The following is a 22,911-nucleotide window of genomic DNA, read 5'->3' as shown; positions in this document are numbered from 1 at the left end:
TACAAAGAAGTGAGGCGCTGCAGCCCCTGGGGCCAGCGTCGGCCGGCCAGCACACTTGGTGGGGAGCAGGCATTCTCTGGGGAAGTACAGCATCACAGCAAGGCGCTGCTCTCCATGTGGTGTGAATGCCAAAGACAGACTTATCAAATGGGAGTGCCTGGCTAGAAAAGCTAGAAAATTTTGTTTTTTAAACAATGTGTACACGAGTTGGAAAATACTATGATGTCACAAGTCTGAAAAAACTTAAAGGTTGTGTTGTTCGTATACCTCCTAAATTACAAAACAAGCAAGAATACAAGGTTCTTTGCTTGCATGCAGTTTATTGATCCATTATGCTTGGTGGCAGACTCGATCTTAAAAAAGTCGACTCAGACAGCCTCATTTCCAGCATCTGTTAGAAATAATGTAAGTGGCGAATTATTTAATCATGAAACTGAGCATATGAAATGAGTAGATCAGAAATGCAAGGTATACCCTCCTGCTGTTACTAAGCTTTAACCTAGTCAGTTACCTGTGCATTTGCATGAAAATATCCTAGCAGTTCATCCTGAAAACAGCCATTTTGACAATTCCCCTAAAAGTCTAAAAAGGGGATAAGAAATAGCCTCAACATATTTTGATAACTGAGAGCCAGCACCTTAAATATAACTACTTATCCTGTGAATGAAACCTAGCTCTTCTCCCTCAGATGTTCAGCTTGAAATTCCCACAGATTGTTTTAAGTGACTGAACTCTCTGGTGTATAGTCATAACTCCTCTATTATATACTCTGAACTTACCTCCCTGCTTCTGATGACCTCCTGATTTGTAACCCTTTTCCACATAGCAGGGAGCAGGATCTGTCATTCTTCTGGTTTCTCATTCAGTCCAAATCTCCCTCTTCATGTCTCTAGCTTCCTCTTACCTACCCTCCCCACCACCTCATTTCGTCCTGCTTGCCGAGTCTCCAACCCCCATGCTCTTTCCTGCCCTTGGGCTCTTTGCAAGGCTGGCCTCTCGCATTCTCAGGAACCAGTTTACATCTGAGCCTACTAAAGGAGGGCCTGTATCTGCACCTCAATTTTTTCATAAGACTTGACACACTGATTTACTTTTCGGTCCTCTTCCTCCACTAAAGCGTAGGCTCCATGGTTTGCCCACTTTACACATGGGGAGGAGGGACTAGCATTGGCTTTAAGTCCTGATTGAAAAAATTTTTAAGTGACAGTAAAAACTCTCTTATCTATGTTTAATTGCACTTTGTCTCTTTAGCTCTTTAATGTTTCCAACCTGTCCATTTTGCTGGAAATATTCCCTCTTAAGAGGGAAGGAACTCTTGCTACACTGACCAGATATTCCATATAGAATCTCTCATCTCACACCCTGCTCTCCAGGTGTTCCCAACTCTATGGCTCGCCTCTGCCCCTCCCACCCCTTAAACATGCCAGATTGTGAATTCCCATATAAGAGTGCCCCTTAAAAAAAAATCCACCCACTTTTAGCATCTCCCATGGGGGCTATACACAGAAGCAGGGATTCAAAGGTGGCTGGGTTGATGGGTCCTTGTGTCAGGCACCAAGTCCGTGTTGTGAGTTGTCATGGTGTAGTCACGTGTGTGCATGTCAGTAACTGGTGGGAAGGAAGCTGGAGACAGTCTTGCTAGATTAGACTGTACTCCAACTCACTGCATGTTTCAATGCAATTCAATTTTTAAAAAATCTCAGTCTCCAGGTCAACAAATCAAAATATTGAAAACACACGTGTGTTAAGGCCCACATATGGTAGGAAAATTTACCTGCCAGTTTTAAGTTTCTGCTCTGCGAACACTGGCAGAAGTCACGGTTATTTCTCCAGCAATACCGTAACTTCCAAAGGGAGTACGTTTGTCACCAGATCCTGAACCTTTTTTGGCTACATCTTCTACTGGGAAAGCAACAGAGAAAAAAACTGGGCTTTGTGGCCTGGGGCCATCTTGTCCACTTGTAGGCGGACTGACATTCGGGGGGGTTGGGAGGTGTTTCTGGAATTTCTGATCTGCAGGAACAGCAATGGGTACTTGGACCGCAGCGTATCTCTTCAAGGTGTCTGACTGGGGAACAGCGTGTCCAGGAAGAGGTTTCCAGTCCTGTGCTTCCTGAACATTTGAGCCTACTAAAATAAAAGGTGGGGCACTGGTCTTCTTGCTGTCGTCCATCATCACATACGTTGGAGAAGTGACTTTCGGTGAATTCTGTAGATCCTTAGGATTAGATAAATAGAGGGTTGCTTGGGGGAAAGGCCCAGGTGCAGGTGGCGGTAATGGGCGACTTTGTTGATTCATATCAGTTAGACAGTAAAGGGTCCACATGTTAGAATATGGTGGTGGTTGTCCTGCTTCGCTTGTTGCTATTGCTATAAAAAAAAAATTTGCAGGCATTAAAGGTTTGGTCTCTGTATCAGGCGCTATGCACAGAAATATCTTTGTAAATGTTTTTACATATAAACAAAGAGCTGTAGTAATATGTGCCATAAAGCATGCTATAGAGAGGGCTAAGTGAATTGTTTGGTAGTATGAGAGAGATTCTCCACAGCTGGAAGATGAGGACAGTGCTGTGATAGTGCGTGGCAAGGACACGAATTGTGGCTGAAGATGCAATCTCATTCCAAGTTGCTGTTTCCAGGTACTTGTACTGTGTGTGAAGCCATTGAAAACAGGGTTCATGCCACATCTGCATAGTGATTTTCATCTTTACTAAAAATGTCTGCACTAGGTGTCATCTTTTGATCACATGATCAAATATCTTTGGCTCTTCACAGGCACCGTTATCTCCCATTAGTTTGTCATCACCCAATCTAACTCACACTCAGAATCCCAGAGCAGCATCCCTTTCAAGCAAGGCTTGAAACCCCACATCCTAGGGGGCAGTGAAAGTCTGGGTGGTCCCCTAGAGTTCTTTAATAAAGGGAGGTCTAGGCATGCCATGCATCTACTTCCACCAAGGACTCTCTAAGGTCAAGGTTGGTTTGCCTAATGGAGAGAGAATGCCCTAGAGCACTGAGCCCTAGACGATGGGGTTGGGGGAGGCTCCTGACGGAAGAGCTGCACTGTGCCCGCACGTGCGGGGCTCACCGAGGAACACTGGGCCGCCCGTCCCTGGGGCAGCTGCTCCTCCCCAGGAAAGAAAATACCACCGATATGCACATGATTAAGCTGGTGTGTTGTCAATAGCTTCAGATACTTTTGATATTTCTTGAAGCTAATTTAAAAATACGCATAAGCCAAGCCTTCGGTGTTTTTGTTAAATAACCTCTCAGTGCTTACATGAGAAACAGTTAAGCAGCTGAGAACAGTAACTGGTTAGGACAGCGCTGCTACAGCCACAAGTGCAATGCCAGTCCCAGCGCGCCACCCCCAGCACCGGCCTCAGCCTTTTCAGCTGTGCAGGATCCCGGTCACATTGCCAGACAGAATTTCACCTCTATGAACACCTGCTTTGTAAACATTTATCATTCTGGCTCTGTTAAGAGTCAAAATTGAGAGATTCTGCAAGAGGAATGGGAGAGGCTGGCCCATGCACGTCCCATCTATCCCTGAAGGGAGAAGGGCCCCTGCACTTGTCTGGGGGGCGGGAGGGGGGCAGACCAAGTGCCATCATTAGATAGAGATGGAGGTCAAACCAGGTCTGTGTCACAGGAAAGCAGTAGCGATAGTTCACAGCAGTCAGGAAAGCAGCCTGGTGTGGGCGCTTGGGAGGAAACCGATGGGAGGAAGCCAGTCCTTTTCGCTGTGCCCACATTGCTCAAGTGCCTGCCTGACCTTCCTGCTGCCACTACTGCCCTGCTCCCCTGTGTGACAGCACTTCAGCCTGACCTGTCTTCTCCATCCGGCCCTGGAGCTGCTCCCTCCGCTGCGGGAAGCTCCCAGGCAAGAAGTCGGTGCTTGATCCAGCTCCCCAGACCTGGTTGCAGAGCTCTCCTGACTAGGGGCGAAAGCAGGTCAAACACACCACCATTTCTTTCACTTTTTAAATGCCATGGCCTAGGTAAATGCACTGCTGTAGTTTGATTTTTACATCCACAAGTGAGACATCTCTAATACCACCTCCTAAGTTACAGTTTTGCAATAGGAGTATTCAGATCACATGACTGTATTTGTACCTGACAACAGGCTCTGACGTTTTTCACTACATAGTAGGTTCAGAAGAAAACCATGAAAGTGGCTAGATGCTAGATGACCAAACTTGGAGGCCAGATTTTGATGTCGCCTTAAAACCACTCATAAGAGTAAAATCTCAAATGCAACAAAGCCTTTAAATAGGTCTGGCATTTTAAAAACTATTAAAAATAAAGACTTTGACCAATCTGCAGGGAGCCTACCTAGATGGTTACCTAAAATACAGACGTTACCTGAAATGTAATTTTTAATGGTATAAGTATCTAATTTCCTTACCTGGTTCCATCAAACCTTGTTCAGGTGCTGCTTCCCACTCTGGTTCGATTTCTGGTTCAGTAAGCCCTTCTGGCACAGGCTTGGGGGGGCCACTAGATGATCTTATAGATGCACCTGAGTGCACAGCTTGTATGGCTTCCCCAGAGACCTCAGCTTTGATCTCCGTCTCCTGGGATTCAGGGTTTTCCACCTGCCCAGGGACTAGCGCAATGATCTCCACTTCAAGGCGCAGAGATTTTTCAGAGCCTACTGCTTTGGTAGAGCCCTCTACATCCAGGGATTGCGCAAGCAGACCTTTCAAAGAGGTTTCAGAGATCATAACAGTTGCTTCTGCCTCCATATGTAATGAGGGATGTTTTGCATCCTCCAACTGTGCAAATTTTGCAGAACCTACAGATTTTTCAGACATGCCTGAGGCTGTCTTTACAAGAGTGGGACTACCTGATGGTAACAGCTCAGTCTCTTTAAGACTAGCAGCGCGATCAGGGAAAACTATTTGTTCTGGTGGTTGCTGCACATAAACAACTCCTTCAATCACAGGCTCATCATTATAGATGGATGATATGTGAATGGGTGATGTAACCTCAGGACCAGCCTGCAAAGGGACCTTAGGAGCTGCATCACAAGCAGGAGGTTCTTGTTCATCCTGCAAGGGGAGTGAGGAAGCCGTTGATAGTTCAGCCTTACTGTCTTTAGGTTTAGAACCCGAATCTACATGGACAGGGGAGTGGCTCACCACCTGCACTGCCACCCCCTCTCCAGAATACACAACAGAAGCAGCCACCACGTTATCTTCAGCAGCCTCTGAACTCAGCACCTCGTTGGCAATAACGGGCATACTTGTTGCCACGTCCACCATTAAAACGTCAGACTGATCAGAATGAATAGATGAAACTTTACCTAACATCTGAGCAGCAAACTGAGCTGGGTCGGCTGGGACATAGGCAAACTCTGGTGAGACAGCTGCTGGACATGGTGATGAGGGTGGGGTAGGAATCTCGGGGGTGGATGGTTTTGAAGGACCACGAACTGCTTTAGTTGTCTCCTCAGGCTCAGCATAAACTGATGGGAACTGCGTGGTTTTGTTGCTAAAGAGTGATCCAGTTACACTGTCCTCCTCTGTGTTCGTAGATTTTTCCATCCGTGAAGGTTCTTGGGAAACTATAGATAGTCCTCTTGATTCTTTTGCGCATTCTGGTTTCCTCTCTTGTGACATTCCTTCAGACCACTTCTCAACTAAAACAACAGCCAGACAATTAATAAAATATATCCCCCAAATAAAGAATTTTAAAGAAAGCAACAATAGGATAAACATTCAAGTGTCAATACTATATACACAAGTACAAAAAAGTTTTGCTTTATCTTCAACATCTGTGATTTAATGTGGGTAATGAAACTTTCTCATTCTTTCCACTTAAAAGATGCCTCCCTCAGTTCATCTCCTTAAAAATAAGTGTCTCCAAGTAGCACAGTGACAAAACTAATCAGATACCACTTTCCACTGGCCAACATCAAAGGGAAGACCCCAACTCTGCCTAGAAATAAGGAAGGTGAAAACGTCCGTGGAAAAAGCTGCTGACCCAAACTTCCACACACAACCGCTGAAGGGGGGAAGACTTAAATCTGGCCAATAAATCTTCACCTAGTGTCACAGAAATGAGACAAGTGCTGTCATATTAATAAAAGCATTCCTCAATTTAAGGAAACTGGTGTATAAAGTTTAATGTAATGAATTGGAAGACTAGGACTATCAGGATGTTTTTATATCACGAAACATATATTCCAATGTAAAGATGGTAGCACCTGCTGGTGAGGCAGGATAATGCAGCCAAAGTCCTGCTGATCCAGACAAAAAACAGAAATGAGATTTGTGGATCTGTGTGTGTGGACTTAGTGAATCCTCAGGCATAAGGGACACTGATTGCATAGAAGGTCAAGACTGCTGCTGATAGAAACTCCGGGAGCTGGAAAACGAAAATCACTTTCTGCTCGTCACCCACGCCACTAAGGTGCAACCACCTTAGTCGTAACTCATCCTTTTCATATCTGCTTACTTTACTGAGGATCTTCAGCATTTCCCTAATATTATAGTGAAATCTGTAGGAAAAGTAGAATTTGCTTCACAAGAATGTGTTTGCTTCGAGTCAGAACTTTGGAGACATTTTCATAGGTTCAGCTGCTTCCTGGAGAACAGTGTCTTCCAGTGTCTCCTTCCACTGTAGCTGCTGATTTCTTGTAAACTCACGTCAGCTGTCTTAACTCTTGGACATGGACACCGCACCAAGTGCTCATGGACAGAAAAAGGAAAGCTACACCTCCTGTTACCTACCCCCTGCTTAGAAAAGGAACCTCATTTCCCTAACCGGTCATCTAATGATGGTTCTAATAAAGATCCGGGGTCATTCAGAGGAGGACAAGAACAACTCTGGCTGGGTGAATATGGGAAATTTTACTTAAATAAGTCTGGTCTTACACTTGATGTATATAGAGAGCTGCAGAATGAGGCAATGCCAGATAAATCTCACGTTAACTTTTCTTGAGCCCAACAGAGTCACAAAGCAACCACTTGATACAGAGCAACCAGCCCCTCCATTAGGTAGCAGCTAGGAGTGAGCAGCCCGAGGGGAAATGGGGAAATGAAGGCAGGGCCCTGGCCAGTACAATCTAACGAAGAACTCAATATAGGAGTCTAGAAGCAAAAGGAAGTCCTGTCTCACCAAGTGTCTCAGCAGTCCTGAGCTCAGTTTCGTAAGATAGCCAGGTGTTCTGAGCATCACAAGCAAAAACAGGGGACCAAGGTGAGTCCTTGAGAAGGGGGGCTTCTGTAACAGTCTCACTAGGATCGCCCGATGTTCTGAACATCACAAGTGGGAACTGCACAGGAGGAAAAGAGGGGCCTATACTGGGAGGGGAGCCTCTGTAACAAATCCACTAACACAAAGAGCCTTTACTAACTGAGAAAGAAAGCTTTTGTAGCTATCCATTGTGCCCAAGATTTAGAAGGGGGAGAAGGGAGGGAACCTCCTCCTCCTGACTATGCTGATTAAGGTGTCTAACCCCTGAATCCCAATAGTCTGCATACTTAGATTAGCTAAGAATTCACTTGTAGCCTCGGCTCAAGTGTACAGAACAAACTTACTAATAAACTTATTAACGACTTTATTTCCTCAATATGTGGGGCATTTAGACTAGCCGTGCCTGCTTGCAGCTTTGTGCTCATGCGTGTTTCATACATAAACTTGCTATCTCATTTCCACTATGCACGCTGTCTCTCGTTTGAATTTGTCTCTTTCGACAGAAAAAACCGAGGTGGGGGCAGGGGCCTCCTGATTTGGGTCTCTCTCCCGCCTCCGGAACTCCTCCAAAGAAAAAAGGGCCATGAGACTCTTGTCTATGGCAGGGCCCGGAAAGGAGGGCCCCCGCCATAGCAGCTGGTAAGGTGTCACCAGCTAGAATCTCAACATGCTGTTGAAGGCCAAATGTGGGCTGTCAGTCTGGAAGAGCCTGGGGCTCCATCCCAGGAGAGTGCGACTCACAACACTTTTCCATGGGCCTCACATGAGAGACAGGGGTCTACACCAATGCCACACAGAGGTCTCCTACTCCAGGGGCAGAGGCCGAAAACACTTGCTCAAGGCTGACCTCAGATACGAGGCAGAGTTTGGCTGCCAGAGGACGACCAGCAGGAACACTGAGCAAGTCACACCCCAAGGCCCAGGGGCCCAGGGGTGCAGGGTCAGCCTGGGCCAGAGAACCCCGTCCCCTGACTGCAGCCCAGCACCAAGCAACAAACAGCGGGCTGCCCCTGGGTGAGGAGTAAGAGTGAGTGTAGGGAGAGCCCTCTGTGGTGCAGGTTGGCAGGGAAAGCAGAGGGTGAAGCCCAGATGCAGAGAAGCTCCCTGGCACTCAGCCCAGGGGCACAGCAGCCCACTCCCTAAGGAATGCGAGGCCTGCGGTACCATGAGGGTAAGGATCGCCACCACAAACCCAGCCCAGCCTCTGACTGGACCGCCCTCCTCACCCTGACACCAACTCAGGGCCTCCCTCTATGACTCCGGTTTCCCCAGGTCTTCAGTTCCCTTGTGATTTACTTACCACGAGTCCTCCAGAGCCCAGCCAATCTAGGGATTGGATTACTGCAGTTCCCACATTGCCTGCAGGGACCTCCCTGACACACCACTGACATGATATGGTTTCAGCGACTCGGGAAAGGCCCACCTGCCCTTTAAAAGTGTCTGCCTTGCAGGGGTGTGGCAGCTATAATTACATCTAGGAGGTCAATCCCCAGCTTCTGCTTTTACCTCTCTAAGTCCCCTATTAACAGTCATTCTGGAAAGCTAAAGCATTGTGTAATCATCACTCATTAACAACTCTCTGGGGAATCTATGACACTGCTTCCTTCCCTGCGACGTCTTCATACTGAAGTGAGTGTGAGAAGCCCGGGGTATCTGTCCCAGCTGCATGACCCGGGCCAAGTCAGCAGCCTGAGCTTCACCCTCTTTTCATCTGCAAAGTAGGGATTATAATCCTGACCTCACTGAGTTTTTGTGGAGATTAAGTGGAACCATTTATCTCAAAGTATTTTACAAACTGTAAATCAGATAAATGGAGAGTGACTTAATTTAGATAAAAAGTAAAAAGTTTTGAAATAGGATATCAAATTAAAAGTTATAAACCTCATGTCTTTAATTCAGCTTTGATTAAAATTAAATTGGCTACTTCCTAAACTGGGTGATAAAATGCACACACACATATACACATGTCATATACTATTTTGAATATATTTTGCAATTCTAAAAGATTAACTTGAGATCAGATGCCTTATTATGCCTTAAGTTTTAAAACAGTGTTTTTGAAAATGCAAAGCACCGGCCCTGGCTGGCGTAGCTCAGTGGATTGAGTGCAGGCTGCGAACCAAAGTGTCGCAGGTTCAATTCCCAGTCAGGGTACGTGCCTGGGTTGCAGGCCATGACCCCTCAGCAATCGCACATTGATGTTTCTCTCTCTCTCTCTATCTCCCTCCCTTCCCTCTCTAAAAATAAATAAATAAAACCTAAAAAAAAGAAAGAAAAGGAAAATGCAAAGCACTATATTAACCATGGCTTTTAGAGTACATGAGAGAATGTTAGCAAATATATGAATGCTAGTTACACATATATATATAACAAATTGATATGGAGTTCCTATCACTACCTGTTTATTAAGAAAGGTAAAGAGCTTTTCTCTAATCATTTAAGACAGCAATTCCAAAGATTGCTGACCTGTTACCTGAAGATTATGTTTGTGCAGAAAACTGTATTTCTTAAAAGTTGTCGACTAGATTTGCTACAGGTTGATCTTACTTATCAGCCTTATGAAGATTAACCCAATATGATCTCAATGATCTGGTTCTACTTAACCAAACAACAAAAACCTGCACAGGCACTCAGAATTAAGAATATAACTAAAGGCACTGCTCCCTATAAAAGGCATACATATTCTTTTTAGGTGTAATGAAGTGACTGGTTACAAGTCACTGCAGAACCCTGATACTGACAGTCCACGGAACTGATAACAGAAGTGCAAGCATGCGGTATTTCTTGGAGTAGGCAGAACTCACGTGAAGACTTTGGTTGCTGGGGCAAGTAACCGTTGGGGAAAAATAAGGATAAAGGCATATTCTGGGACTAAGGAAACCTGTAAGGTGTCAAAGACAAGAGAGTAAGAAAGCAGGACATATGAGAATATTGGAGAGGAGACAGGAGAAAAAGACTGGAGGTGAGAATGAGGTCTGTCCAGAAAAAGTCCAGCCATTGTTAATGTAACAAGAACAGTTTGCGCAATATCGACATAACCTGGCAGTCAAGGAGAGTGCACTGGAATACACGTGTATAAACAATGGTGACTTCACTGTACTAATCTGTGCACTGTGTACTGTGTAGCTGTCACAGTCAAAATGACTGAGAAAGTAGAGCAATGAATCAGCATCAGATTTTGCCTTAAGCTTGAATATCCTCCAAGGAAACTATTCAGATGACTCAGAAGGCCACAGCTATGGGTAACTGGTGATTGGAAGCTTCCTCACAACAATGCACCTGCTCATGTGTCACGTCTCATGCAGAGATTTTTGAAGAAACATCAAATCACCCAAGTGACTCAGCTCTGCTATAGCCCAGATTTGGTGCCCTGTGACCTCTGGCTTTTCCCAAAACTAAAATCACCTTTAAAAGGGAAGCGATTTCAGACTGTCAGTGAGATTCAGGGAAATATGATGGGGCAGCTGCTGGCTATTGGAAGAACTATGTGAGGTCCCAAGGTGCCTACTTGAAGGGGACTGAGGCATCACTGTCCTATATACAATGCTTCTTGTATCTTTTATCATCAATAAATATCTCAATTTTTCATAGTACATGGCTCGATACCTTCTGCAGAGACCTCATAGGTTTGGTATATATAATTTTTAAGAGCTTAAAATGAGGATTTCAACTATTGTGTTAAAGTAATTGAAACGAGGCATACCAGAGACTATATAAAGTAGGCACTCCATTTCTGTTCTCCTTCCTGTCTTCTCTCCCTTCCCCAATCAATAGCTTCTATTATTTGGCAGACACTGAGAGTCAAAGATGAAGATGACCTCCTAAAGAGTATAGTCTCATGAAGGACAGACGCACACAAACAGATGAATATGTGACTGCGATGGGTATGAAAGGGGTATGATGGCTTTTATGTCATTTTTGTTTGAACATGAGAAGGGTAGCTGTGACAGGGGCCCTGCACGATTGTCCTCTCCAAGATGCCAAAGAGCCCCCTGTGGAAAAATCCAGGCCTAAACCAGTCCTATGCATTCTGACTTTACTCGCCAGAAATTTTATCTGACTCCCCTGCGCAATGGAACAGAAGGGGAAGTCTGCTAGACTTCCGGGGTTTCCCCTTCTTCACAAAGGGAACAAGTGTCACTGGCACTGCCACTTTCTCCTTTCTGACTTAAACGCGGACGTAATACCTGGAGCAGTGGTGTGAGGGGACAGGTAAAATATGCTAAGAATGACAGAGCAGAGAGCCTAGATAATTGATGCTTTCTTAAAATATTGGCAGAAGAATGAACACCACTTCTAGATATCTTATTTTTTTGTTAAGTCACTGTCAACTGGGTTTCTGTTACTTGCGGCTGAATGCGAGAAACAGAAAACTGACTGACATGCGGCATAATTTATAAGTAGCAAAGAAACATGAAGGGGGATTGTGGTATGTGCTGCTGCTTCTATGCCGTGTCTGTTTTTATTTGACTAGCTCTGTAATACCCATTTTTTCATTGGGTATTTGTTGAATTTATTATCCTAAGATTTAGGACAACTGGATAATACAGCAGCACTTCTTTTAAAACTTACAGTCCATAAACATCTGGGTTATGTGCCATACCCTCTCCCCTGTTGTATAAGGCTAGTTATCAAGAAGATGATTTTTTAAATCCTTACCCAAGGATATGTTTTCACTGATTTTAGACAAAGAGGAAAGGTGGGGGAAGGAAAGGCATGGGGGAGACAGACACACACACACACACACACACACACACACACACACACACCAACTGGCTGCCTCCTGAGCATGCCCCAACCAAGGATCAAACCCACAACCTAGGTACGTTCTCTGATGGAGAAGTGAACCCACCACCTTTTGGTGTAGGGGATGACGCTCCAACCAACTGGGCCACCCAGCCAGGGCAGTGATTCTTTTGAATTTCCATCACAATCATGTCATCTGTGAAAATGCAGTTTTACTTCTTTCTTTCTAATGTACCTTTTCTTTTACTTTTTTCCCCTTTTGTTTCTGTTTGCCTTATTGCACTGACTAGAACCTACAGTCCAATGCTGAACAGAAATGGTGATAGTAGACACTTTGCCCTGCTTTCAATCTCAAGGAGAAAGTATTCAATATTTACCACTGAGTACATTAGCTGTAAGTTTAATGTGTACACACCAGATTTAGGAAGCTCCCCTTTATCCCTTGTTTGCTTATGAACTTCTTAAAAAGTATTTCCTGTAAAGCAGACCCGATGGCATTTGATTCTCTCTGTTTTTGTTTGCCCAAGAATCTCTTTATTTTGCTTTCATTTTTTGAAGAATATATTCACTGAGTATATATTCATCATAGGTTAGCATTTTTTTGCTTTCAGTACTTTAGAGATGCCCTTCTATTATCTTTTGGAGTCTTTGGTTTCTGTTAAGAAATCAGCCCTGACTGGTGTGGCTCAGTGGATTGTGTGCCGGTCTGCAAACCAAAGGGTCGCAGATTTGATTCCCAGTCAGGGCACATGCCTGGGTTGTGGGCCAGGTCTCCAGTAGGGGGCACTCAAGAGGCGACCACATGACCACACATTGATGTTTCTCTCCCTCTCTTTCTCCTTCCCTTTCCCTCTCTCTAAAAATAAACAAAATAAATCAATCTGCCTGATGACTAAGGTCTATGAAGATACAAGATGAGAGAGACAATGGCAGAGGAAGAATAAATTCAGATCACAGTAAGCTTTGCATGCCGTGGTCTTGCAAAAGGATCAAAATTTACACACTATGACTCACACATGTCAGAAAGCTTCACTTTGTCTTCTCTAGCTGATCTCAACTTGGACTAAAAAGCTCATCTCCCAATGGCAAAGGCCATCTTAAAAACATCTGTCTCTTCTAGTTTAAAAGTCTCTTCTGGTCAACTGCTCAGTCTTCTGTGGTACTGCTCTCTTATTAAAGGTTCCCCCAGCTCTGAGGAGGGAATCTGGACGGCAGAGTGAGCTCCGGCTCTCAGGCACCTCTGGCAGCGGCACACCTCGTATTGCCAGGGCTCTGGGTGTTGATCTCTCACTCGGCTGTATTTACTACTCAAGTTTTTCTCCTTTGCAGAATGTGTGGTCTGTTTGCTTATTTTACTCATGGACTGGAAGTTCTCCTTAATTTGGTCCTCCTTAGCATCTGAGGCCAACTTTTATTTTATTCTCAGCGTGGACACTGTGTGCTATACCCCTCTGCTAGCAGGTTAAGTAACTTCACTTTCTCCCATTCTGGTTCCTTGCTAGTCAGCACTCTGGGGCCATCTCAGTGAATGAGGACTCACTGAAAGCCACACACAGATCATAGGAAACCAGAAATACCATTTCAGTCCTACTAAGAAAGACCGTATTATTTCCAATCCATTGCTTCACATGTAATTCATTTATTCAACAAATATTTACTGAGTATCTGATCACAACAATTATAGTGTAGATGTTAAATATAGTGTATGTCACATAGCATTGTCATGCTAACCACACAGCTTCCCTGACACACATGCATTGTTCTAGACTATACCCAGGAGAGAACAGGCCTTCTGCTTAGGATTTATGAAATTGGATCAGAGACTCTACCTCCCCCACTCCCCCCAGTTTCAATTTCAGCTAGCACTTTCCATGCACTCCCCACACCCAGCACCACACTCCCCCTGCCAAGAAGGACCTTCCATTTCCCTTTCCTTTGCAGGAGGAAATGACCTTATATCCTATCTCCCTTCCCCCTCCTCTAAGGCTTATATAAAATAAAAACTTGGTTCTTCTATCTTTAGCTCTTAAATCAAAACTCAGTTCTTAAAACTCCAAGAAAATATTCTCTTAACAAAAACAGACTCCTGCAAAACTCCAAAGTTTTAGCTTCCTTGCTGTGAACTCGGGAAACTCTATGCCCAGTAATGACTTTCTTGCCCCAGGCTGTGTTTGCCTTTCCTCTAGAGCAAATGAATGTTTCAGTGGACAGAGACCAACAGAATAAACATAGGTTATGTGAAAGCAATACATACTAGTCTGATATTTTTCAAAAGTATCCTTGGAACACTGAAGAATTTAGATTTTTGTAAACAATAGGGAGCCACCAGAGTTTCTGGGAAGCAGAGCAAGTGAAAATGTATAAGGCGCAAGATGTTCTTCCTTCATGTATTTACTCTTGTCTCACTGCTGCTCCTGACCTCATCCCTAGCTTTCCTGGCCTCATCCCTCCTGGTTGCCTTATCTGCTTCCCACCCAGAAACCCCCTCTTCTCTCTCTCTCTTCTTTTAGTCCTCACCCAAGGACATGCTTTATGGATTTGAAAGAGAGAGAAACATCAATGTGAGAGAAACATCCATCAGCTGCCTCTCGTAGGCATCCCGACTGGAGATCAACCTGCAGCCTAGCTCTGTGCCCTGACTGGGATTGGAACTGTGGCCCTTCCGTGTACGGACGATGCTCCAACCAGCTGAGCCTCCTGGCCAGGGCCACCCCCCTCCTCTCTTAACCCTAAATCTGTGTTTCTGTCCCTTGTCCGACCCCAGTTCTTGACTGTGCCATTACTCTATGATTTATTTGCCTTCTTCAGTATGGACTATTCTGGTTAGTCTTACCAGAATGGGAAAGCATGAAGGACCTAAGTCCTCCTCCCAGCATTACCAGATAATCATCCAAACCTTTTTCAAACTTAATGGAATTCCTGCCTTGGTAATGAAATTAACTACCTTGCATAGGCAAATGAAAGGCTTCAAGAAATAAAAGGGTCATTTTGGTACAATGCCCAACCTGGTTTAAGGAATTGTCAGTACAGTCTCACCTGAAGGAAACACCCTAGTAAGTACACAGTAGCACCACAGTGTCCCAAAATTTAGTATTGTTAGCCCCAAAATATATATACTCCTTGTTTAAAAAGCATGACAAACTAAAAAGAATGTATAAAAATAAGCTTTGGCATGAGAACTAAAAACATTATTATGAATATTTAATATCAATAAACTCAAGACACTATTTCATGCTACGCATAACTCCATGGTGCTGCAAGGGAATCAAGACCGGGCCCAGTGATCGGCAGCGGTCCATGACTGTCATATGACCCCAGCAATGCTCAGGATCAGTTTGAAAAGTTACCAGGGTCACTCAGGGATTCAGGTGGGCTAGGAGCTCTTGATTCTTCAAAAGAGGTGGTTATTCCCTCTCCGTGTTGGAAGCCAAGGGGGGCTGACTCTGGAAACTGGCCTCAAGCTCAGGAGAAGGGAGGGTGATGGTGAGGTTGACATCTCACTTGCCACTCTGGAGGAGAAACCAGTGACCTCTTCACTGGATGGTGACAAGGTCAGAAGTAGCCCAATCTGGGCTTCAGCTTCTGAGGTAAGAAGGTGGTGGAAGGAGGGAGTGAAATAGGGGGAGATGATGGGGGGAAAGGAAGCTGAGATCCCTCTCCCTTCACTCAGTTCAAGAATGTAAGGTTTTCTCAGAGGGATCCTAGAATGTTACTCTATGGTGGGGAGAGCATGAACCATGCTACTAGGAAGATCTAAGTTTAAATTCTATCTCTACCAATTAATAATGAGAAGCTTACAACTTATTTAATCACTCCCAGGCATCCAAGTTCTCTTGAGTAACACTGCAATCATGTCACCTACCTTACAAACTGAAGTGGCAAAATTATTTTAAGTGCCTAGGATAAAACAAGCACTCAATAAATTCCATTTCCTTCTTTCCCTAGAATATATTAAGTAGTGGCACTTCACATATTGCCTGAGTTTATAAAATCCCCTCAATTAATGATTCACTTTTATTAGAAACTCTCTTAAGAAGACTGAACAATGGCAGAGCTTTCATTGATTCATATGGTAGTGAGATCTCTTTAACCAAATTGTAGGAAAACAAAAGGAGGATCCAAGACAGTGCTTCACAGTGTGAGCTGCTTTGCAGATGGGTATGTGTGGCTGAAGTGCCACAACACAGGCTTAGACAGAGTCACAGGCCATTGTAAAGGCCCTAGGCTCTGGGAACTGGTGGGAGAGATGAGAGACAACAGAGAAGTGAGGAGAGCTGGCTCCCATGTCTGTTCCTTCTCCTCCTCCCTCATCCATCACCTGACTCTATAAAAAATGTTGAAGTCAATGGAAAGATGGATAAACATGATTGGTCCTATGGTTAGGCCACCCCCCAAATGGGGCCCCTTCTAAGAAAAATCCCAGGATGAAGAGTTTAAATTAAACAAATGATATGTACTTATCTCCATGCTTTCCATGCATATGGCCAGCTTGGTAATAGTAAGGCTGCCAGGCAGTGAACTAACCAGCTTGGGAATAACTTTGGGTGCATGTCTCCCATGCTCATATCTGACATCTGGGAGATGAGTGGGGATCGATGCATGAGGGAGGGAAGTTAGCTCTTGCCCACATCACCAAGTCCCCATACCTGGGCTTGTCTTTGGGCTGATCTAGCCTCACTCATGCTGAAGAGACTGAAAGACCAAGAAAAAGATCCCTTGAATCAGTGCTCAAAGAACAGTTAACCTCCCCATATTGCAAGTCATTGAAAGCCTGGGAGAGCCTCAACCCTTGGGACCAGTACAACATGTAGGGTATTCCAAGTGCCACCACCCATATTTAAAACTGGGATCCACATAAGGGAAGTCCTATTAAGATGCCACCTGGCATTTATACCTTACATTTGCTTTGTAGAGAACTGAACAACCATGCACCAAATTTACCCAGAGCTCCCACAGGGCTAGCAGTTGGAAAATTAAACCAGTCAGAAGGTAGGAGGATATGCCCATACCACGTGGAAACCTGATGGCGCCTATAGATCCCCAGATAGTCCCACTCTGGCCCAGAGTGATGCTCTTCTGGAGTGTTGTGTTGTCTCTGTGACAGGACCTGAGCTCATGGATGCTGGGTGTCCGTTTGAGATGGCAATGGAAGGCAAACAGACAAATGAGCCAGACTGATACTAGATGGTAATATTAAACTCTATATTTTCTGGTCATACCTCTATGTTACCTTCTCATGTCCATGGAAAACTAGAACAAGCAATATTCATTTCTACTCTACTGCCTAAAGAGAAAGTTGTTTCTACAGCCAAACCGTGAGCTTCCTTCGGGGCTTATCTGCCCACTATGTCAATTTCCTTGATATGGGAAGCTACTAAAGGAGAAAAGCAGCAGACTCTCCTACCCTTACCTCCGCTGAGAGCAGGGCTGCTCCACTAGTTCAGTATGTTAATTCTGAACCCTGAGATTCAAAGACATTAACCTAGCTGGACCAAAATCCACATTGATTTCGTCTCCTAGCTAAGTTGAATAGTAGGTGAATTCTTCAGTAAACAAATTAGCCTCAAAGGCTACCATTTGCTGCCCTGACTGGTATGGCTCAATGGGTTGGGCATCATCCCGTAAGACAAAACATCACCAGTTCAATTTTTGGTCAGGGCACATGCCTGGGTTGCAGGCCAGGTTCCTGGTTAGGAAGGTTGGGAGCATGCAAGAGGTGACTGATCAATGTTTCTCTCTCACATCAATGTTTCTCTCCCTTCCTTCCTCCTTTCCCCTTTCCCTTTCTCTAGAAAGTAAATAAATAAAAATTATTGTAAAGCTACCAGTTACTTAGCTTCCCCCATAAAGATTCACTGACTTTATCATCATTTTCAAACATAATAAGTGGGCACACTCCCATAGCTCTGAAACATAGCTCCTGGCATAGAGGGTGCAAGTACAAAGGCAATTAACAGCCTTGACTTCCTGGCATGAGGAAGGGGGATAGGGTCAATGTTCTTGCACTTATCTGGATACCCTGCTGGTGGCTAGCAAATCCCAGACCTGTTTCCATGGTAAGTTGAGAATGCCATCAGGGCCCTTCAAAATGCTGGCTCTTGTTATTCTCAATCTCGCTTTCTGTTTTGGATGTCTCTTGCACTGCAGGTCCAAACTATCATGGTTTTCACATTTTTCCTAGGTCTTATTCCTGATTTCTCCCTATCTTGTCTATTACCAACGCCAAAATGGCAGAGTACAAGAGTGGCTGAGACACACTGCTCCTATCTTTGCTTTCTCTGTGATCACTCCAAAATGCTGGTCTGCCAATGCAGCAAGAATTATTCAGTTTATTTCCCACTCTGACCATGAGCCTCCATTTTCTCCACAAAATTCTACTAAAAGCTTTTATTTTTAATCATTCTTTTAGACATGTGTGCCTGTCCTTGGACCTTGACCAATACATGTGCTTTTGCTATGGTGATCTTCCCAAATTTTCATCATGTAAACTTGGACTTTCTCATTTCTACCCCTCTGACTTTTTCATTGCTCCTCTGTCCATTCGGTTTCACATTCACATAAGACAGACATTTACATACACATGCATAAAACAACTTTTTTCAAAGAAGATATACAGCCTTCTATCGCAGAGGCCCAAGGAGGCCACTTTCTATGAAAAGTCTCCCTCTATCACATAGAGGGACACAGGGAAAAGATGGCCAGTGACAACTGATTGATTTCCTGTCTTCCAACCTGGACTGCAGTCAAACCAGCATGGTGGGGCAGGAGTGCTTATACAACTTTTCTAAGTAATGTATTTCATTATAATTAAGTCTTTATTACTACAAAATTCAATCCTCTTCAAGTACATGTACTTCCCAAAAGACAGTCCACCATACTGGAAAAATTACACTGTTTTAAGCCTCCTTGTACCACATGGTTTGCAAAAGATGTTTCCCATTTTTGCCTTTTTAAGATTTAGAATCTCAAATGTCAGTCCCAATTTTTTTTTTAAATCTGATTCAATAATAAAAAATAAAGCCTCCATTTGATTATTTAACATAAACAGTATGACTGTTTAAACAAAATACATGTGGGCACTTTTCTTAGGTTTGAGTATGTGCTATTACTAATGCAATAACTTATAACTAGAGTTATTAAACCACTACCACTTGTGGTACTTACTTTTAACCTGATGAAATTGTTTAACCAGATCTTTTATATCCAGAGAAGCATTCCCTGAAGGGATAAATACAGGAAATCAGATACAAAAAATTCCCAACTTAAAATGCTTTTTCATAGCAACAAATATATAATCTGAAGCAACTACAAACCTTCTCTAAATACAATGAGTTCTCTAAAGTAAACTGCTGCAAACTGGGTGATGTTTGGCGGGTTGGTTTTGAGAACGGCTCTGCTGACTCCCTCAAGCAGAGTCTTGAGGCCATAAGGTACGACAAGTCTGGGCTTTGAAGAAAACATTTTGGCAGGATGTCTATAATCTCAACTGTAATGAAGAAAAAATAAAGTCTTATACATAGTGGATTAGTTTTTCTTAAAATATTTCTTATGAGTTAACTATAGCATCAAAGAACAAATCTATCTCCTATTAAAATTAGCTTTAGTTCTGTCAGTATTTTTTCTAGCAAAATGGGCTAATTCTTGATGGTAATTTTTGAAAAAAATCACATTGCCAATAGCTTTCAACGTGCAGGTGAGTAGTCTAGTCCTGTTTACAGAAATCCATGGGAAAAGCCCTGCTGGGAGCCCCAGAATATTAAAAACAAAGAACAAAAAAGCAACCAAACAAATGAAACTTGTTTCTGTAAAATTCAGTAAATATTTTGTGCAAGAAAATGCCAAGAAAAATATATCAAGCTCATTTATCTGTGTTTGAACAACATACTTCCAACCCACACAGGCTCCGGCTTTTCTGTGCATGCATGAAGTAGAGTCACAACGCAGGGTTTCTCAAAAAAATGTCCCCCCCCTGACTATTTTTCTAAATATGTCCCTAGACACATTGATAATATTTAAGAATACATTTTTAAGCTTTAAGTTCTTTAAAACAACCAGAATAGGTATTAAGTTACACATAGTATTACACCACTCACCACCATGTACATGTTTCTCTATCTTCCCTTAACCTTTGCTCTAGTTTTTTCCTCTTTCCCCCTTCCCCCGATTTCTGGATTTTAAGTGGTAGCAAGGGTATTGCATGGTCTAACCTGTAGTTTCCAGATTTCCAGAGGCTGCCACTCTGAACCGTGTGTCCCTGTGTGTGTACATTGTTTCATTCCAAAAAAAACAATTTAAGAAGGTTTACAAATACACATAAACAACAAAATTAAAAAGAAATCAGTCAGATAAAGAAAAGAATTATGCTAGGAAAAACAGGCTGAAGCTACAGGTAAGGTTAGTATTCCCATACAAGCTGTAGAGGTCAGGGTGTCAAATCAGTCCCTGAGCTACCAAGCAGGCATCACAAAACAGACAACGGTTAAGTGATTCAGGTTTCCTGAGATAAAAAAAAAAAAAAAAATCAGTTGCTTAGGAGAATCAGAGCTATTCTGGACACTGAGACCCAAGAGAAATTTCTCCCATGGGTCCTCAGACAGAGGAGAGCAGCATGTGATATAATGAACCATGTCCTCAACAACATCCCCACAGTAAATAGAGTAATGAGTTCCATGGGGTTAAGTGGCAGTTTAGGTACAGCAATTATATAGGGGCCAATCTCTAATAAAAAGCAACTAAGGTATCATAGCATTTTGAAAGCCCATTTATTTTGTGCCTTTTTTTAAATAAAAAAGGTACATTTCATCTTCCCTAAGGTCAGGAAAAAAAAATACATCTGGATTGGCTAGAGCAATCCCTTTGAGAATATAATTAAATATACTAAATACCTAAATGAAAATTTACTATCAGAATATCATCTAAAAGGAGCTTCACTGAATTAAACCACCTTTAAAAACTAGTAGGGCAGCTTTGGCAAGCGCAATACTAAAATGTTAAGGGACCCAGGCAGTAATTACATGTATGACACATACATGCATGTGTGTATAATTCTTTTTTTAAAGGACACCTCTTGCACCCTAGTGTGAACAGATAGGTCATGTTTTGAAAGTGGCTTACCAGTAGCCATGATGGACCCTTCTGTAGTCATTTAGCAGTTGCGGCTACCAACTGCTGGGCAACCAGTTATGCAGTGATCCTAACATTTCTCAAGCTAGGTGGCACACAGCGCCCTCACCCCACTCCTTGTCAATGTGTGGGGCCATTCGGTGCCCCAGGACCGGAACGAGCATTTTACATCGCAATCCCATACAAGGAATTGTCCACAAGTTGAGAAATACTGTGACACCAAGCGTAACTATATCAATCGGTGAAGTCACCAATACAGACATCCAAGGTTGCTGAACGTGGTAATTTAATAATTCCACCCCAGGCTCCTTTAAAGAATATTTATCAAAACCTAACAAATGTTACAACTCCAGCCCCCCCTCCCCCCGCGCCAAACTGTTAACTTTCCTTTCCCCACTACCCCAGGGGTACCGCTTGCACGGGGAAAACAGTGCCTTGGGCTGAAGATGCCAGGGCACGGAATCGGAGCCACAGAGAACACAACCAGCACACACCACTCACTCCCTAAAGACCTACTCCGGGGCCTGTGGGCCCCGCTGGGTCTGGGCTCGTTTTGCCCTTTAGTTTGGCGGAGCAGGCAGTTTGAAGTGGGACAGAGGGTATCGAGTTGTGGTCAACTGGCTCAGGAGAGGCCGGGGAGCAGATCTGCGGGCCCGACCCCAAGGGCCGGGCCGCCCCTCCCGTGGCGCCTTCCCCGACACTTCAAGAATCCACCGTTCACCAAGACTACTCGAGGTCCTAACTGCCGCCTAACTGCCTCGGGGCGCAGGGAGACCCGCCCCACCTTCTCCTTTTCGGCTGAGTTCTAATGTGCTTCCTCCTTGCCTCCTTGCAGGCGGCTCCTGAAGGAGTCCGCCCCACAGCGGCTTTTTATACCCGGGGGAACGTCAGGGCGTGCGTCACAAAGCCCCACCCCCGCGCAGCAGCTAAGGACAGCCTAAGAGAAGGTGTGACCCCGGCGACCTCAGCCAATGGGGAGGCGAAAAGGGACAAAGGCCGGAATCCTGTGGGCCAGGGAGGCATGCTTCCACGTTTTCGAATTGCCACGAGTCCAGGAGTAGAGCAAGGCAACAGTCTCTACGCTTTCGGTCACTCAACCTAAAATAAGTGCTGGTTTGTAAAAAATGAGAAATACATTTATGGCAGCCTTAGCTCTCTGCTACCTCCTCTCCTCTTCATACTACCCCTCCCCCCATAATGTTATTCTCCACCATTTGGAAGAACAATTTCCGACACGGTGTACACAAGAAACACTAGTGTTAAAAGAATAATTTTACTTAACACAGCACTTTTCCTCTTGAGAAACTGGCCTGTGGAAAGCAAATGAGCATTAATCCCAAAGCTTCCTGTTTCTAACCTGGGTTCCTGCAGTAGCTCAGCCGCAATCTATCCTCCCAAAACCGTATGTTCACCAGCAACAGGCTGCAAAACAAGTACTGTGCCATAACAGCTCAGTTTTACCAAACTGAAGCAACATGGACTCGTTTAAAATACCCTCTCTCTGCTCTTTCACCCTTTCAGGCTCACATATTTGTACCAGGCATCAAACACCACCATAATCATCATGGTAATTCACAGTTAAATGTTTAAAAAGCAACAAGAACCACTAGAAATCAAACATTAAATATTGGGGCATATATTTGACAAACAAAACCTCCCCCCTGCCCCAAACTTCAATTCAGGAAAAACTAAGGCCTCCAGAGCCCTTTGCAGTAGAGGAGACATTGAAGCCCCCAAGGCTGTACTAGGCTACACACTGCATTTTCTGGAGATACTAATTCACCATTTAATAATTATTACCAAGTACCCCTTGTTTGGCAGCTAAGCTCCCTCTCATGA

At 44.0% G+C, this 22,911-nt stretch overlaps 1 protein-coding gene across 2 annotated transcripts; it reads right to left on the bottom strand.

Moving 5' to 3' along the window:
• Nucleotides 1-307: 307 nt before the first annotated feature.
• On the bottom strand, nucleotides 308-21,909 carry CABYR (calcium binding tyrosine phosphorylation regulated). Of its 2 annotated transcripts, XM_045850173.1 has the most exons (6): nucleotides 21,857-21,909; nucleotides 19,263-19,435; nucleotides 19,114-19,167; nucleotides 4,409-5,644; nucleotides 1,775-2,370; nucleotides 308-391 (listed from the first exon to the last, which is right to left on the bottom strand). In XM_045850173.1, exons 2-5 carry the CDS (start codon nucleotides 19,408-19,410, stop codon nucleotides 1,784-1,786), a joined length of 2,025 nt encoding a protein of 674 aa, XP_045706129.1. In that variant the 5' UTR covers nucleotides 19,411-19,435; nucleotides 21,857-21,909; the 3' UTR covers nucleotides 308-391; nucleotides 1,775-1,783. The 2 variants fall into 2 exon arrangements, with proteins under 2 accessions (XP_045706129.1, XP_045706130.1); XM_045850174.1 differs by lacking the exon at nucleotides 308-391 and having other exon boundaries at nucleotides 1,459-2,370; nucleotides 5,309-5,644.
• Between the last annotated feature and the right edge of the window lie 1,002 nt (nucleotides 21,910-22,911).

Source organism: Phyllostomus hastatus, unplaced genomic scaffold, assembly GCF_019186645.2.
Source record: "Phyllostomus hastatus isolate PE091 unplaced genomic scaffold, TTU_PhHast_1.1 phas_contig_80, whole genome shotgun sequence".
In the NCBI taxonomy this organism is placed as follows: Eukaryota; Metazoa; Chordata; class Mammalia; order Chiroptera; family Phyllostomidae; genus Phyllostomus; species Phyllostomus hastatus.
This window is presented reverse-complemented; position numbering and strand designations above follow the sequence as displayed.